Raw genomic sequence first — 18015 nt, forward strand, 5'->3', positions numbered from 1 at the left:
GTTACAGAGATGAAGTCCTTCCCCTCCCAACTATACTCCATGGGACCTAATTTCAGAAAAAATTACTTTAGTGTTAATAGTGAGCGACAATTTTTAAATTATGCCACCATTTACACATATGATGTTTGTCAGTTTAAGACATAATTTTACAAGTCAAGTCAGTTTGTGATGAATTATCAGACTCTGAAAATACATAAATAAAAAAGACTACACCTTAAAGTCACACAGGTGATGTCATTGTAACTGTCTCTGACCACGATCTGTTCAGAGTCTGCAGATGTAATTTTCACCCATTTTAATACTTTTTCACATCCCTCTGACAGAATGTGGTGAAATGTTTTAAGCCATTTTGACAAGATAAGAGATGCAGTCCATTCAGCTGTTCAACACAAAACTACATGTTTCTTTAACCTCTTTACCACAAACTGTGACTTTCTTGGCTCAAGTTATGGGAAGGTAATAAATATGTGTATAAACTCTATAAAATACTGACATTTTCTCAGTGTTCATCTCCTATCCCAAATAAATTTCTCAATGTTGCTAAAAACATTTGGACTCCTTTATCACTAGCTATCTCTATCCTCACCTTAAAAGTGCTAATGTATACTTGTAAATGCTGTGTTTTTTACTCTGTGCTCCTGCTGTTTGACTTCTAATGTAATGGTGCTATAAATAGTCTTGAAATCAGTCTATCTGTCTGTGTTTTCTCTAGGTTAGCCTACCAAATGACTCCAGCTGTGTTGAAGAGATTCTGCGGGTATGTTGCTCCATTACACAAGGTCTCAAACACACAGCAATTGCACTGATTATCAGCTGTTTTCTGTTTGCTCACAAAGACCTTGATCTCTCCCCTGAGAGTCTGATTTTGGTAACGAAAGACTGTGAGGAGAGAGGGAGGAGAAAAAAAAGGGAGGGAGAGAGATCTGTTGGCTCGGGTCAGTGACTATACAAGATTTTGTTTTTGTAGAATACAGAAATCTTTTACACGTTTTTCTCCTTACTTCTTTCATCCTGCTTTCTCTTTCTTCCTTCCCCTCCTATCTGCATGTCTTCAAAATTTCAGCAATTAGCAAGTTTTTGTCTCTTCCTCTCTTGTCGTGTCCTGTCCTGTCTTTTTTTTTTTTTTGTTGCCTCGATGTCAACACACTAATGTTTCCCCACTAATTTTTGCACCACTCAATAGATTTGCAGCCATACAAACAAAGACCTTGTCTTCCTGCTGGAAATTATTTCCATCTGTCCTCAATGTCCTTCTGTCTCTGCATGTTTGTCTTCATCATCTGTGGCTACTCTGTTGTATCAGTCAGTGTCCCATCTCTGTGTGTCTCTGTTGATCTTCCTCTTATCATCCCTCCCTTCCCTCTGTCATTCAGCTCTCTTTCCCTTTCACAAATCAATATGCTGGCCAACAGGCTGTGTGACAGATAGTGGGCTGTGAGCCACATGAAAAGCGTTTGTCAATAATATTGGTGTCCTATTGAATAGAGTCTGTGGTTTTTAGCTGTGTCAAGTGGAAAGATCGGGGGAGTTCAAAATGTGAGGTGAGGTGAATCGGAGCGGGGTTCATTTTTCCCTTTCTGTGACAGCACAGCTACAGTTCAGTTGTCCAAGAAACATTGTGGTTTTGGATGTTTTTGCATTTCCAGGTAACAGCGTGTATCAGAGATACTGTGTACAAAATCACAAATGCACCACACTTCAGCCTTCAAAACCTTTAAAAGATTACAATGACTTTTCTCAGTGTGTGGACTGCTCTCTGAAATGATGAAACACCTTTGTGCTTTGGAAACTCTTTTAAACAAGTCACATTTCATGAAAAAAAGACAGATTCTTCCAAAGAAACACAACACCTGTCTGCTTTTCCAGCTCCAACTTAGAGAGGTAATGGTTTCACCATCATCATTCTACTGTGCACAATAGTCACATCACTGTATCAGTTAAATCAAATGCACTCAAATATGTCATAATGTTAAAATTATGTCATAATTGTCACAGGTCTAGGCATTTTTTCTGCTTGATATGAAATTTAAAAAAATGGTTCTCATTTTCCATCACTTACACTATATTGCCAAAAGTATTTGCTCACCTGCCTTGACTCACATATGAATTTAAGTGACATCCCATTCCTAGTCTATGGAGTTCAGTATGACGTTGGTCCACCCTTTGCTGCTATAACAGCTTCAACTCTTCCGGGAGGGCTGTCCACAAGGTTTAGGAGTGTGTTCATGGGAATTTTGACCATTCTTCCAGAAGCGCATTTGTGAGGTCACATACTGATGTTGGATGAGAAGGCCTGGCTCTCCGTCTCCACTCTAATTCGTCCCAAAGGTGTTCTATGGGGTTGAGGTCAGGACTCTGTGCAGGCCAGTCAAGTTCATCCACACCAGACTCTGTCATCCATGTCTTTATGGACCTTGCTTTGTGCACTGGTGCAACAGTCATGTTGGAAGAGGAAGGGGCCAGCTCCAAACTGTTCCCACAAAGTTGGGAGCATGGAATTGTCCAAAATGTCTTGGTATGCTGAAGCATTCACAGTTCCTTTCACTGGAACTAAGGGGCCAAGCCCAGCTCCTGAAAAACAACCCCACACCATAATCCCCCCTCCACCAAACTTTACACTTGGCACAATGCAGTCCGACAAGTATCGTTCTCCTGGCAACAGCCAAATCCAGACCCGTCCATCAGATTGCCAGATGGAGAAGCGCGATTGGTCACTCCAGAGAACGCGCCTCCACTGCTCTAGAGTCCAGTGGCAGCGTGGTTTACACCACTGCATCCGACGCTTTGCATTGCACTTGGTGATGTATGGCTTGGATGCAGCTGCTCGGCCATGGAAACCCATTCCATGAAGCTCTCTGCGTACTGTTCTTGAGCTAATCTGAAGGCCACATGAAGTTTGGAGGTCTGTAGCAATTGACTCTGCAGAAAGTTGGCGACCTCTTCGCACTATGTGCCTCAGCATCCGCTGACCCCGCTCCGTCAGTTTACGTGGCCTACCACTTCATGGCTGAGTTGCTGTCGTTCCCAAACACTTCCACTTTCTTATAATATATCTGACAGTTGACTGTGTAATATTTAGGAGTGAGGAAATTTCATGACTGGATTTGTTGCACAGGTGGCATCCTGTCACGGTTCCACACTGGAATTCACTGAGCTCCTGAGAGCGACCCCATTCTTTCACAAATGTTTGTAAAAGTAGTCTTCATGCCTAGGTGCTTGATTTTATACACCTGTGGCCGTGGAAGTGATTGGAACACCTGATTCTGATTATTTGGATGGGTGAGCGAATACTTTTGGCAATATAGTGTAGTAGGGCATGTCCAATATGGCCCGAGGTGGCTTTGGCTTAGGTGGCATAGCTCCCACATGGTAAAAGGTCCCTCCAGCAGATCACCATCATATGGTGGTGGAGGAGGGAGAGGAATTGTCCAGGTGTGCCACAGCAGTTGGCCAAGCCCAGCAATGACAGTGGATGAGATGGGACAGCATTACCAAAAAAAAAAAAACATCACCTGGAGTGAGCTGTGGAACATGGAATCCAACAGGCTAAGTTTTATCATCAGAGCCACTCATGGAGGGACAATCGATGTGATACCTAGAGTTAGATAATAGAACAAAAGAGGGCACCAATAAATGCCATCTCACCAATCAGCCAACTTATCAAAACCCAATAGCCTTACTTCGAGAGGGTGGAAAACAGCAGCCCAAAGCCCTAACTACAGCCTCACGCCCATTTAGCGCAGCCAGGGACTGCAAAATGTGCGCTGATTTAGACAAGAGTCTTGTTTTTCCATCCAACATTGCTGTAACAAACTTGTGCCCAGACCTGGTGCTGTGGTCCAACTCCTGCCACTGACCATTCATCGTTGAGCTCACAGTCCCCTGGGAAGATGCCATTGATGAAGCATATGAGCGGAAAAAGCTGTGTTATTCCAATCTTGCAGCTGAGGGTGAAGAGAGGGGATGGTCGGTGATGGTGTGGCCTGTGGAAGTGGGCTGCAGGGGTTTCGTCACCAACCCCACCTTCAGATTGCTGAAAAAAAATGGCCATCAGAGGGCAGATACAGAGGACGACTATCAAAGAACTCACCACAACAGCTGAAAAAAACAGCCACTAGCTGTGGCTGAGAAGAAAAGAGATGACATGGGGAATAAAATGACCACTCAGTCCTTTGTGGCACACACTTAGGTCTGATCAACCTGTGGTGGGCCTGCCTCAGCAGAGGGTGTCTTGTGATAAATGGCTGAAACACCCATTGGTGCTGAGGCACACAATTGATGATGTGTCACATAGGTGGCAACATCTCAGTGTCAGTCAGAAGCAAAGTCCTTCAATGAAGATCCCAATCCAATGGGGAGCTGAATCATCTGGGACTGAAACATGTAGTCCTTTATAAACTCTACAGTTAAACAATTGATCTACACATCACCAAACTCCCTCCCTTTTATTAATTTTGGTATCTGTAAAGCATGGTTTTTATTGTTATTGCTATGTCCTCATATGCAGTTCATCAGTTACAAATTAAGCATATTTTGTTTGAAGTTTCTCTTATCCCAAGCCTTTTAAAACAAGTTCAGAGTGGTATGTTGTTGTTCTCTCTGTAACAGCTTACCTTCAGTTGACAAAAATTTTCACATACAACATTATTGTGTACATAGCATTTGAAGCAACAGTGATCCCAGAAAATCCTGGAGGACCTGACTACTATCTGAGCCATATTACATAATGATTTGTCATAATAACTTTGTGATAGATCTAGTCCTGAGTCCCATTTATTTCCAGCTGAAATGACACTACTGTTTTCCAGTTGCTGGTTTGGTGTGTTGGTTTCCAGGTGTTAAGAATAGCAACAGTAAAGCCACTTGCTAATGATAACAGAACAACACACTGATGTATGTGAAAGGTTGGCAGACTGAGCTAAACGCATACAATGCTAGTAGTAGCACATTCATAGACAAACATACACATAAATATCAGATACATACACACACCATTGGTATTGGGCATTTGTCAAAGCACAGGAACATGATGATGTTAGAGAATGGTTGCCAGGCGCCCCACCATATGCTGTCAGGTACAATGCGTTACGACTGCAGAGACCACACACAAACTGACTAGACAAACACTCAGGAGTCTCAAGTAATGTGAGGCTCCACAGTGATACACATGAAAACGTGTAATCTGAAGAATGTGAGTCATTCACTCCTGACGGGTCAAGAGATGTATGATGGGAAACTATGACGTCAGTAGCCTTTTCAGCCCTTTAACCTACTGACCTCCTCTGTGTGACTGTATGAAATGGAGTGTCTTACATTATGTAACAATAGGATGAAATCTGTTAAGACTGATAGTACAAAATCTGAACCCAAATGCAAGACCCTCAGACAAAATACAATGTAAGTGTGTTTACAGTCAGTAAATACAGTTCACACAAAAAGATAATGGATGAGTCTTCAGTGAAGCTGCTCTGCAGATTCGTCAGGGATTCCGAATCCAAATGAAAAGCCCCACGACCTGGGTCGGGAGCACACGAGGGGAACCCGACTATGAGGAAACAAACGAGAGTCAGGAGACAGACCAGGTCATACATGGGAGGACAAGCAGACATGCAACAGGACATTGGGGAAAGGCAAACTCACGTACCGTAAATCCAGGCTTAAGGTCAAACACAGGAGTGGAAACTGAGGCGGAGGAACAGACAGGGGTCAGTCGAAAAACTCAGGCGTCGAAGAAACAATCCGGGTCAAAGAACAGACAGGCAGACGAACAGGATCCAAAGAAGCGCTGGTAAGTAGACACTAGGCGAATACGAACTGGCACTGAACAAACAAAGACACAGGGCTTATATACACAAGAGGGAGGGAAGACAATGAGACACAGGTGGAACAAATCAGGGCGGGGACAGGTAATCAGACACAGGTGGAGATAATCAGGGAAGGGAAGTGAAGACACCAGACACGACACACGAGGGAAACTTAACAAAATAAAACAGGAAACGAAGGACAAGACAGACAAAACAGGCTGGAGTCCAGGGACTGATATGTCAGTACCCCCCCCTCAAGGGATGGCCCCAGACAGCCCAGGGACCTCAGGATGGCCCCAGACAGCCCAGGGACCTCAGGATGGTGGCGATGGAACTCCCTGATGAGGTCCGGGTCCAGGATGAAGGGGGCTGGGACCCAGGACCGTTCTTCACATAACCTTCCCAATCCACCAGGTACTGAAATCCTCTTTCACAATGGCGGGCCACTAGGAGTCGACGTACGGAGTAAACTGGGTCACCATCAATGAGCCGAGGCCACCAGGTGGTGGGGGCTGGGTGGGGGGTACCAGCCGGCTTTCCTTCCCCGGTTTGACTTGACTGACGTGGAACGTGGGATGGATCTTCATGGTTCTTGGTAACTTTAAACGAACTGAAACAGGGTTACTAACTTTTGAGATGGGGAACGGACTAACAAACCTAGGTGCCAGCTTACGGCTTTCCACCCTCAAAGGGAGATGACGCGTGGAAAGCCACACCCGCTGGTCCTGCTGATAGGCTGGCGCAGGCGTCCTGCGGCAATCTGCCACAGTCTTACAATAGCTGGTGGACTTTAACAGGGCTTGTCTGGCCTGCAGCCAGGTCCTCCTGCAGCGTCTGATGAGGGCCTGGGCAGAAGGAACGCTGACCTCCCTCTCCGACGAAGTAAACAGGGGCGGTTGATATCCATAGACCACATGGAACGGAGACAAGCCAGATGAGGCACAGGGTAGCGAATTGTGGGCGACCTCTACCCAAATCAGCTGAAGGCTCCAGGAGACCGGATTGTGAGAGTCCAACACCCGCAGGCTGGCTTCCAAAACCTGGTTGACCTGCTCCGTTTGTCCATTAGTCTGTGGGTGATATCCAGAAGAGAGACTGATAGATGCCCCTATATAAAAGCCCGCCAGAAGTGGGCCACAAACTGTGGTCCCCTATCGGACACCACGTCCTTAGGAAAACCATGGATTCTGCACACATTATGCAGCAGAGCCTCAGCCGTCTCTTTAGCAGAAGGGAGTTTAGGCATGGCAACAAAATGAACCATCTTAGAAAACCTATCCACAATAGTAAGCACAATGGTGTTACCGTCTGAGGGGGGCAGGCATGTCACGAAGTCCAGGGAAATGTCAGACCATGGCCTCTTGGGAACTGGTAGGGGGCGTAGCTGACCGGCAGGAGCTGAGTGCGGTGATTTGCAAGACACACAGGTGGGGCACGCAGCCACGTACTCCGCCACCTCCTTATTCATGCCTGGCCACCAGAACCGCTGTTTTATGAAAAACACAGTGCGCTGAACCCCCGGGTGGCATGTCATCCTGGAAGTGTGGGCCCAGTGAATAACCTGTGGGCGGAGACAAACAGGGACAAACAACCGGTCCAGCAGGACCCCCTCTGGGACGTCACAGTCTTTAAGGGCCTCCATAACAGATTTCTCAATAGCCCACTGAAAACCCCCTACCACACAGGAATCAGGCAAAATCGTTTCAGGTTCTAGGACAGATTTAGCGGGGGAAAACATTCTGGACAGAGCGTCAGGTTTGCCATTCTTAGAACCAGGCCGATAAGACACGGAAAAATTAAAGCGAGTGAAAAACAGAGCCCACCTGGCCTGTTGGGAGGTAAGACGCTTGGCGGGTCGCAGGTATTCCAGGTTCTTGTGGTCTGTCCACACCAAGAAGGGGACCTCTGTTCCCTCCAACCAGTGCCTCCATTCTTCTAGAGCCACTTTGATGGCCAACAGTTCTCGGTTCCCGATGTCATAATTTCTCTCAGCCTTAGACAGTCTCCGTGAGAGGAAGGCACAGGGGTGGAGCTTACCGTCACTCAGGGATTTCTGTGAGACCACAGCCCCCACCCCCACGTCCGAGGCATCCACCTTGACCACAAACTGCAAGGCCGGGTCAGGGACGGACAGGATAGGTGCAGAAGTGAAAGCCCTCTTAAGGCGTCCAAGCGCCTCCTCAGCTTCCGTGATCCACCTGAAAACAGTCTTCGGGGAGGTGAGAGTGCAAGGGGGCCGTCACACTGCTGAACCCCCTAATGAACTTGCGGTAAAAATTAGCAAATCCCAGAAATCTCTGTACCTCCTTACGTGAAGTGGGGGTAGGCCAATCCCTGACAGCGCTGACTTTATCCGGATCCATCTGGACACTCCCCTCACCAATGATGAACCCGAGAAAAGAGACAGATGACCGGTGGAATTCGCACTTCTCCGCCTTAACATACAGCTGGTTCTAGAGTAACTTCTGGAGGGCCTGTCGGACATGCTGGATATGCGAGGCCTCATCAGGAGAAAAAATCCGTATGTCGTCTAAGTAGACAAACACAAACAGGTTAAGCATGTCACGAAGAACGTCGTTCACTAGGGTCTGAAAGACAGCAGGAGGATTAGTTAAACCAAAAGGCATTACCAAATATTCATAATGACCGCTGGGAGTGTTAAATGCTGTCTTCCACTCATCCCCCTCTCTAATTCTCACCAGGTGATAAGCGTTTCTGAGGTCCAACTTGGTGAAAATTCGGGCCCCATGCAGGAGCTCGAAGGCTGACTCATCAAAGGTAACGGGTAACGATTCCGGATGGTAATCTCATTAAGGCCCCTGTAATCAATACAGGGCCTCGGGGTCTTGTCCGTTTTATCAAAGAAGAAAAAACCTGCCCCCGCTGGCGACGAGGACGGCCGAATCAACCCCACCGCCAATGACTCATCGATGTATTTCTGCATGGCGGCGGTCTACGGGCCCGACAGGGAACATAACCTTCCCCTGGGGGGACAGGTCAGAGGTCTATGGCGCAGTCGTAGGGTCTGTGTGGGGGTAAGGACTTGGCCCGAGCCTTACTGAACACCTGTTTCAGGTCATGATAATGCTCCGGTACCTTACTGAGGGCCGGAAAGTCCGCCTCGTCCTCCTTTAAGGCCTGGACCAAAGCCACAGTAGCATGGGGGGACTGGGACAGAGAATCAGAGTCAAAACCCCCCCCACAGCAGGAGGCGCACCCTTCTCCCCATGCCCAAACCTCCCCCGTGTTCCAGTCCATACAGGGGTTGTGGTGCTGGAGCCAGGGGTAGCCTGAGATGAGGGGGTGAGCATCAGACTGGTAGACATGGAATGACAGGATCTCAGAATGACCATCGGCAAACCGGACAGTCATAGGTTGAGTGCGATGGGTTATATGGCAGATTAAGCGGTCATCCAGAGCCTTTGCCTCTAGTGGCCGTTCGAGGAGCGACAGACCGAGTCCCAGCTTCAGGGCGAGATTACTGTCCATTAAGTTGGCGTCCAAGCCGGAGTCTATCAACACTGGGTGCTGTAACGACAAAGAGTCAGAACTGAGGAGGACCAGAGGTTGCAGACGGGAGGGGTTAGATACACAAACTGTTCGGCTTAGTAACTTGTCCTCACCTAAAGCTGATTTGTTCTTATTAGGACAACTCACCACACGGTGGCCATCTTGTCCACAGTAGAGGCAGAGCCCTGCCGCTAGACGGCACCAGTGTTCCTCCGCCGAGAGACGGGTACGGCCCAGTTGCATTGATTCCTCCTTAGGGCCGTCACCTGCTTCAGCTACTGGGACAGGAAGCTTTTGAAAAGGATTACTTACAGCCGACGGGACCGATGGGCGGGTCCACGACGGTTCAGTGTGCCAAACAGACATCTGGTCAGAGACCCGGATTGCAGCCGTGATGACATCTTCCAGAGTCTTTAATTCTTGCTGGACCCGATGGAACGATTGAGACCAGTCTGAAAAGCAGTTATTAAAGCTTGCTCGTTCCATCCAGATTCAACCGCCAGAGAGCAAAAATCACAAACATATTGTCTTATTGTACGCCCCCCCCCCGCCTCAGCCTCATGAGCTGCTGACCAGCCTGTTGACCCCGAATGGGGTGATCATAGACACGTTTTAGTTCAGAACACAGACTGTCATAAGAATGTGTCAAACGGGACTCCTATTCAAATAAAGCATTGAAGTAACTTAAGGGAGGGCCTTCCAACAGACTAGCCACGTGTGCTATCTTAGCAGTGTTGCAGGAAAAACGATGTGGCTGAGCGTCAAAAATCAACTGGATCTGAGTAAAAAAATGTCTGCAAGTCTCTGGATTACCTGCGTACTTGTTTGGCGGAGGGATATTTGGCTCGTCCGGACGGAACAGGGGCCACGGGTTCGACCGGCTGGGATGGCACGGAGACCTGGGTGGTGGTTAATTGAGAGATCTGAGCAGATAGCTGGTTCATTTTGTCAAGTAGGGAGTGAAGAACCTGCTCATGCCCCCCCAACCGTTGTCCCTGCGAACGGATAGCCTCCCTGACCTGGTCTAGGTCTGCTGGGTTCATGCTTGGCCAGTTCGTACTGTTAAGACTGGTAGTACGAAATCTGAACCCAAATGCAAGACCCTCAGACAAAAATACAATGTAAGTGTGTTTAATAAACACAGTCAGTAAATACAGTTCACACAAAAAGATAATGGATGAGTCTTCAGTGAAGCTGCTCTGCAGATTCGTCACGGATTCCAAATCCGAATGAAAAGCCCCACGGCCCGGGTTGGGAGCACACGAGGGGAACCCGACTATGGGGAAACAAACGAGAGTCAGGAGACAGACCAGGTCATACACGGGAAGACAAGCAGACAGGCAACAGGACATTGGGGAAAGGCAAACTCACGTACCGTAAATCCAGGCTTAAGGTTAAACACAGGAGTGGAAACTGAGGCAGAGGAACAGACAGGGGTCAGTCGAAAAACTCAGGCGTCGAAGAAACAATCCGGGTCAAAGAACAGACAGGCAGACGAACAGGATCCAAAGAAGCGCTGGTAAGTAGACACACTAGGCGAATACGAACTGGCACTGAACAAACAAAGACACAGGGCTTATATACACAAGAGGGAGGGAAGACAATGAGACACAGGTGGAACAAATCAGGGCGGGGACAGGTAGTCAGACACAGGTGGAGATAATCAGGGAAGGGAAGTAAAGACACCAGACACGACACTCGAGGGAAACTTAACAAAATAAAACAGGAAACGAAGGACAAGACAGACAAAACAGACAAAACAGGCTGGAGTCCAGGGACTGATATGACAAAATCTCTTTTTTTAACAAAGAGAGAAGCTCGGGGGTGATGTGTATGACTCAAGTACTTCAAGTGACTGAGAGAGAAAGTATAAGTGGAAAAAACAAACAACAACAAGTCACTGGACTCACACGTATCTAAATTCCTTTGGGAAAACAAACCATCACGTATAAGTCTAAATACATTACAGCAGACCAAAGACAGGGGCGGTTTAGACCTCCCCAACTTTGGCCAATATTTCCTAGCCAATAAGCTGCAGTATATCTCTAAATGGCTCAAACCTAGTTATCTAGATGAGCCATGGCTAGATATAGAGCAAGCAATGTGTGATGATCTAGCAATCTCTGACTTAACATTCATTAGTTCAACCATTAAGCATCATAAATGTTACAAAAGTGTGAACATCAGCTCCACTCTGACAGCCTGGTGGGAATTTCTTAAAATAAATAAATGTTCACCCATTCCATGTAAGCAGACACCCATCTGGAACAACCCTGACATCCTGCAAAATAAAAGAATTACAAACTTTACTCAGTGGAAGGACAAAGGAATAACACATTTAGAAAATATCATAGTGGATGGAAACTTTGTACCATTTGATACGCTCACTTCACAACATGGGATTAGCAGCACCAAATTTTTTGAGTATCACCAAATCAAATCTATTATAGGTAAGAAATATACCCCTAATCAGTTAAACTTGCAACTACCAATCAAGGTGGAAGAATTTTTGAACCTCCGCACCCCAAAGCTACTATCCAAAATATATAGGCTTTATGCTACAACAGATGACTTAATCTACCTACCGACTTCAAAATGGGAGACAGATTTATCCAATGATTTTGATCAAAAGTCATGGTCACAAATATGTTCAAATACATTTAAAATGACTAAAAACCCGAATTTACAACTAATTCAGTTCAAAATTCTTCACAGAATTCATTATACAGGACAAAGGATGTTCAAGATGGGTCTCACACAGTCAAACATCTGCTCACAGTGCACAGATAACTCTGTTGATAACTACATACATGCCTTGTGGCAATGTGCCCCTGTCCAGAGGTTTTGGCTTCAGGTCTGTGAGGACCTGTCAACATGGCTCAGATGCAGTATTCCAGCCAACCCCATACTGTGTTTACTAGGTGACCTGGGCCACACCAACATGGATACTAACACCTCACACATGGTCCTCACTGCTTTATGCATCGCAAAGAAAACTATCCTTGTGAATTGGAAAACAAAAGCCAATCTGAGCATTAACCAGTTTAGGAACCTTCTATTAGATCACATAAGTAATGAGACAATATCTGCCTCTTCAAACAATCAGTTGGACCAGTCTCATTTTCTCTGGACCCCTGTGATTAGCTCTATCACATCACTCTGAGTGTTAGGAGGCCGGCAGGAGGTGCCGCGGGGCTACGGGTCACTAGTGGTCCCTCGGAGTGGGGGTCTGGACCGCCCTGCTCTGGGGGCGGTTGGTGTTTGTCCCGGTTGGGGCAGGGGTGGACCCGACGCCAGAGTTGCCCTGTGGTGGTGGGGCGGGGGGCTCCGGGTCGGCCCTGGGTCGGTGGCCGGCATCCCCCGGGTCAGGTGGCTGGGCTGGTCGGGGGTGAGCGGGGTGCGGTTCCTGGGCCCTGGGGTCCGGGTGCTGCCCTTCCCGGGGTGGGGGGGGAATCCGGCATGTGCCGGGGTGTCTGGGCTGGCCTGGACTTGCCGCTGCGTGAGTGGGCGGGTGCGTGCCCCGGTGTCTGGCTGGTGCCTGGGAGTCCTGGGGTGGGGGAGTGTGTGTGTGTGTGTGTCTGTGGGGGGGGGGGTTGGGGGTGTGTGTGTGTGAGAGACAGAGAGAGAAAATGTGTGTGTGTGTGTGTGTGTGTGTGTGTGCACACGTTTGTGTGTAGGGGTGGGTTGGTCGGTGTGTGTTGGCGTGTGTGAACGAGTGCTCATGTGTGCATTAGAGTATGAATGAGGGATTGTGCGTGCAAGTCCACCAGGGCTAGGAGTCTACGTCACGTCCGGTGAGTGTATTGTTTGCTTGTTGCGTTGCCGCCAGTCGCTCTTTTCCTAGTGCTCTTCAGTTGTTTTTAATCCACAATTTAACTTAATACTTGGTTAAATTTAGTCTCTGGTTGGCTCAGTACACACCCGGAGCCAACGATAACATCTGATCCTAGCTAAAAAGTTTGTTCATAGATTAAAAACAACATTTCCTTTTAGCTCCGCTAGCCTAGCTTAACCGAGCCATGGCTAGCCCCCTTCCTTCGCCTTCTTCCCGTCTGTTCTGCTCAGTGTGCTGTATGTATAGTGAGCTCCCTGCCTCTTTTACTGAGGATAGAAGCAGCTGTAGGAAGTGTAGTTTAGTGTCAGGGTTGGAGGCCAGGGTTTCTGAGTTAGAAGCACGGCTCTGCACTTTGGAGGCTAAGGCTAAACCTAGCTATACCCAGGTAGCAGCAGGGACCGCAGGTCGTGCTTGTAGTAGCAGGAATGTTAGCGTGGTTAGCCCCCCAGCGAGTCCCGTGCAGCCAGGAGAGACCAGGGACGGATTTGTGACAGTACGGAGGAAGCGCAGTGCTAAACGCAAAAACTTAGTGCACCAACAGCTTCCCGTCTATAATAGGTTTGATCCCCTCAGCGACACACCGGCTGAACCGGATACACTCGTAATTGGCAGCTCCATAGTCAGAGACGTGAAGCTCCCAGCGGTGTCTGTCAGGTGTTACCCAGGGGCCAGAGTCGGTGACATCGAAGGAAACCTTAGGCTTTTACAGCAGAGTAGGACTAGGTTCCACCGGATCGTTATTCACGCAGGTGGTAACGACGCCCAGCGGAGACAATCTGAGGTTCTTAAATTGAACGTAGCCTCGGTATGTAAACTTGCTAGGTTGATGGCTGACACCGTAGTATTCTCTGGACAACTGCCCAATTTGGTCAATGATGAGATGTACTCTAGGTTCTCATCATTTAACCGCTGGTTGTCTAGATGGTGCCCAGAAAACAACATTGTTTTTATTGACAATTGGCGTGTGTTCTGGGGAAAGCCTGGGCTCATTCGCAGAGATGGCATACATCCCACTTGGGAGGGTGCCTGTCTTTTAGCTCGCAATTTGGCCGCTAGCCGTAGTCTTCCAAAGTGACCCTTCAGAGTGGGGGCCCGGGAGCAGAGTTGTAGTGTAAAACACTTCTCTGTTAATCACTCACTTCTTCCCAAGCTGTCACACATCCAGTGTTTAGGAAAGAAGATAGAGACTGTGTCTGTTCCTCGTGTAGTAGAGACTCAAAAACCTAACCCTATAGAGACTTTAGGAGTGAGACCAAATAATTTAATACAAATAGTTCCGGATTGCAGTCAAATTAAAAGTCAAATTATAAGGACATCTAATAAATTTATTAAATGTGGATTACTAAACATTAGGTCTATTTCATCCAAATCTCTGTTATTAAATGACTTAATTGGTGACCATAAAATTGATATTTTGGCTCTGACAGAAACCTGGCTTCAGCAAAATGAATATGTGAGACTAAATGAATCCACGCCACCAAGTCATGTGAACTTTCACACACAGCTAGAAGCACTGGCCGAGGTGGAGGAGTGGCAGTAATTTCACACTCCAGTTTGGGTCAGAACCCTAAAACTAATCACACTTATCAATCCTTTGAAAGTTTAGTTTTGTCAATTACTGATCCCAATTGGAAAAACAACAAAACAGTTCTATTTGTAGTGGTCTATCGCCCTCCCGGTCCCTACTCAGTTTTTATCAGAATTCTGACTTTTTATCCACTGTAGTGTTAAACTGGGATAAGATTTTAATAGTTGGGGACTTTAACATTCATGTTGATAATGACAATGACTCTTTTAGTGGGGCTTTTAGTGGCCTATTAGATGGGATTGGCTTTGTTCAAAATGTAAATAAACCAACTCACCGTCACAAGCACACCCTGGATCTGATCTTAACATATGGTATTGAGATTAGTGACCTTGTTGTCCTCCCCCATAACCCCGTACTCTCAGACCACTTTTTAATTACCTTTCAGTTTGTGCTTGAGGATAATTCTACACCTGTGATTAAAGCTCAGATGAAAAGGACATTATGTGATCTCTGATTATGTGGTCTCAAGGTATAAAGAGATAATTCAGCCAATATTTCCTTCCCTGTTGTCTGATTATGTAGAGAACATGTCTAGTCCTGCTGCATGTGATGAGTTTGTTGATAGTGCCATGCTCACACTACAGACTGCTCTGGATGTAGTTGCCCCCCTCAAGCCGAGGATTGCTAAAGGCGGCCATACACTGTGCGATTATTTCGATCGTTGCACGCAGCTCCATCTCAAACTGTGCGAATCAGTCGTACAGTCAGGCTCACGATTCCTGTTCTCACACTGCACGGACCGACGCTCGTATGCGACCTGACTGCTCACACTGTAGGACCATACACCACAGGACGCACGACACGTTTGAGTGTTGTATCCGGAAATACAACGTTAAAATACCAAGGAATCCGTAAAAGTGCATAGATGATTGTGTATTGGCGTGAGCCACGAAATGGTAGTGCTAAACAAAAACCAACGAGCTGCTTTGGAAATATGTGCCATTATCTGCCGGGAATCAAAAAAGAAGAAAAGACGGTGACGTGTTTGGTGCAGGAATTAGTTTGCCAGACGTGGACAGTATGGGCTGTCAATCCTACAGTGGGAACTAGAGGTAAGCTGCAAAAGCTAAACTGCACTAGGACAATAGCCAGCTACTGTTAGCTTGTACGCTACTGTACGCATCTGTGTTCGCGCATGCACAGTGTGAGAATTTGAGGCCCATCAGTTCGTGGCACTGCTTTGACAGTAGGATACACTCACGAGGAGCGAGCAGGATTTCAAACAGCTCCGTTTTCCTTGCGAACACACGATTGCTGGTCGTGAGGTGGTCATGAGGTGCTAATCGCTTCTCTTTACCCCATGTACACTGCACGAAGCACGACACACGATTAGAGGCACATCGGGCCCGATCCCAGAAATAGTCGCACGAGTGAGAAATCGCCTCTAAACTCGCACAGTGTAAGGCCGCCTTAAGCCAAGGCCAGTTTCTCCTTGGTATAATGCCGAAACACGTTCCTTTAAACAAGCAGCACGTAAATTAGAGAGGCTATGGCGCCGTTCCAGCTCGGAGCATTCTTTCAGTGCCTGGAAAAACAGCTTATTGGCCTATAAGCAGGCCCTGCGTAAGGCTAAAACTAGATACTACTCATCCTTAATCGAGAAAAACAAGAATAACCCTAGATTCCTGTTCAGCACTGTAGCCAGGCTGACAAACAGTCACAGCTCAGTAGAACCCTCTATCCCACTTACTCTCAGCTGTGATGACTTCCTACAATTCTTTAACGATAAAATCTCAACTATTAGGAACAAAATAGATGAACTACTTCCAAATATTAGGTCTGACAAAGCACTGGATGCGAACCTAGAATCTCTTCTAAACCCCCCTACAATGTTAGATAATTTCACTACTGTAGATGGAGCTGATGTAGCATCTATCATTATGTCCTCCAAACCATTGACCTGCCTCTTAGACCCAATCCCAACCAAACTTTTTAAAGAGACTCTGCCCCTAACTATTGACACCATCCTAATTATAATAAATACCTCACTAGTTACTGGCTACGTGCCACAATCTTTTAAATTTGCAGTTATTAAACCACTTCTGAAAAAACCTACTCTAGATCCCGACATCCTGGTCAGTTACAGACCTATATCTAATTTACCCTTCCTCTCAAAAGTTCTTGAAAGAGTGGTAGTTAAACAGCTGTGTCAGCATTTACAGGACAATAGTTTATTTGAACACTTCCAGTCTGGCTTTCGTGCTCATCATAGAACTGAAACTGCTTTAGTCAAAGTAACGAATGACTTGTTATTAGCTGCAGACGATGGTTTGGTCTCGATCCTGGTCTTATTGGACCTGAGTGCAGCTTTTGACACTATCGACCACAGTATCTTACTGCAGAGATTAGAATGGGACATAGGCATTAGAGGAGCAGCCCTCTGCTGGTTTAAATTCTATTTATCTAATAGGTACCAGTTTGTTAATGTAAACCAACAATCATCAACATATTCCAGAGTTAGTTGCGGCATGCCACAAGGGTCGGTCCTCGGGCCCATTTTGTTTACATTATACATGCTGCCTTTAGGTAACATTATTAGAAAACATGGCATTAATTTTCACTGTTACGCAGACGATACACAACTGTATTTATTGATTAAACCTGATCAGACCAGACAAGTAGATAAACTAAGTTCCTGTGTCCGTGACATTAAAACCTGGATGAGCGCTAATTATCTTTTACTTAACCCTGAAAAAACAGAAGTCATTATAATAGGCCCTAAAAATGCGAGAGACTCCCTAACTGACCAGATAGTCACTCTGGACAATGTGAGTGTAGCCTCCAGCGCCACAGTTAGAAACCTAGGAGTTCTATTTGACCCAGATCTATCATTTAAACCACATGTTAACCAAGCCTGCAGAACCGCCTTCTTCCACCTGCGCAACATAGACAAAATTAGAAATATTCTATCTAAAAATGATGCAGAAAAATTAGTTCATGCGTTTGTTACATCTAGATTAGATTACTGCAACTCCCTTCTCGTAGCATGTCCTAAAAGCTCCCTAAAAAGTTTTCAATTGGTTCAGAACGCGGCAGCGAGACTACTAACAGGAACAAATAGAAGAGACCACATCACCCCTGTGCTCCAAGCCCTTCACTGGCTTCCAATTGAGTTTAGAATTAGATTCAAAATCCTCCTCCTCACATACAAGACTATTAATGGTATGGGCCCCTCTTATCTCAGAGATGCTCTGGTGCCGTAACATTCCAACAGATCCCTTCGTTCTCAGAATGCAGGTCTACTGGTAGTTCCCAGGGTCTGTAAAAGTACAGTAGGA

General features: G+C 46.6%; 1 protein-coding gene across 1 annotated transcript in view; it reads left to right on the forward strand.

The window, feature by feature from the left end:
* The window catches only part of aff2 (AF4/FMR2 family, member 2), a 437847-nt gene that overhangs the window by 192739 nt on the left and 227093 nt on the right, over positions 1-18015 (forward strand). Inside the window, exon 5 of the mRNA XM_030145497.1 lies at positions 713-757. Within this exon, the coding sequence (XP_030001357.1) occupies positions 713-757 (45 nt within the window). The remainder of the gene's footprint in view (positions 1-712; positions 758-18015) is intronic.

This window comes from Sphaeramia orbicularis, chromosome 10 (assembly GCF_902148855.1).
Source record: "Sphaeramia orbicularis chromosome 10, fSphaOr1.1, whole genome shotgun sequence".
Lineage (NCBI taxonomy): Eukaryota > Metazoa > Chordata > Actinopteri > Kurtiformes > Apogonidae > Sphaeramia > Sphaeramia orbicularis.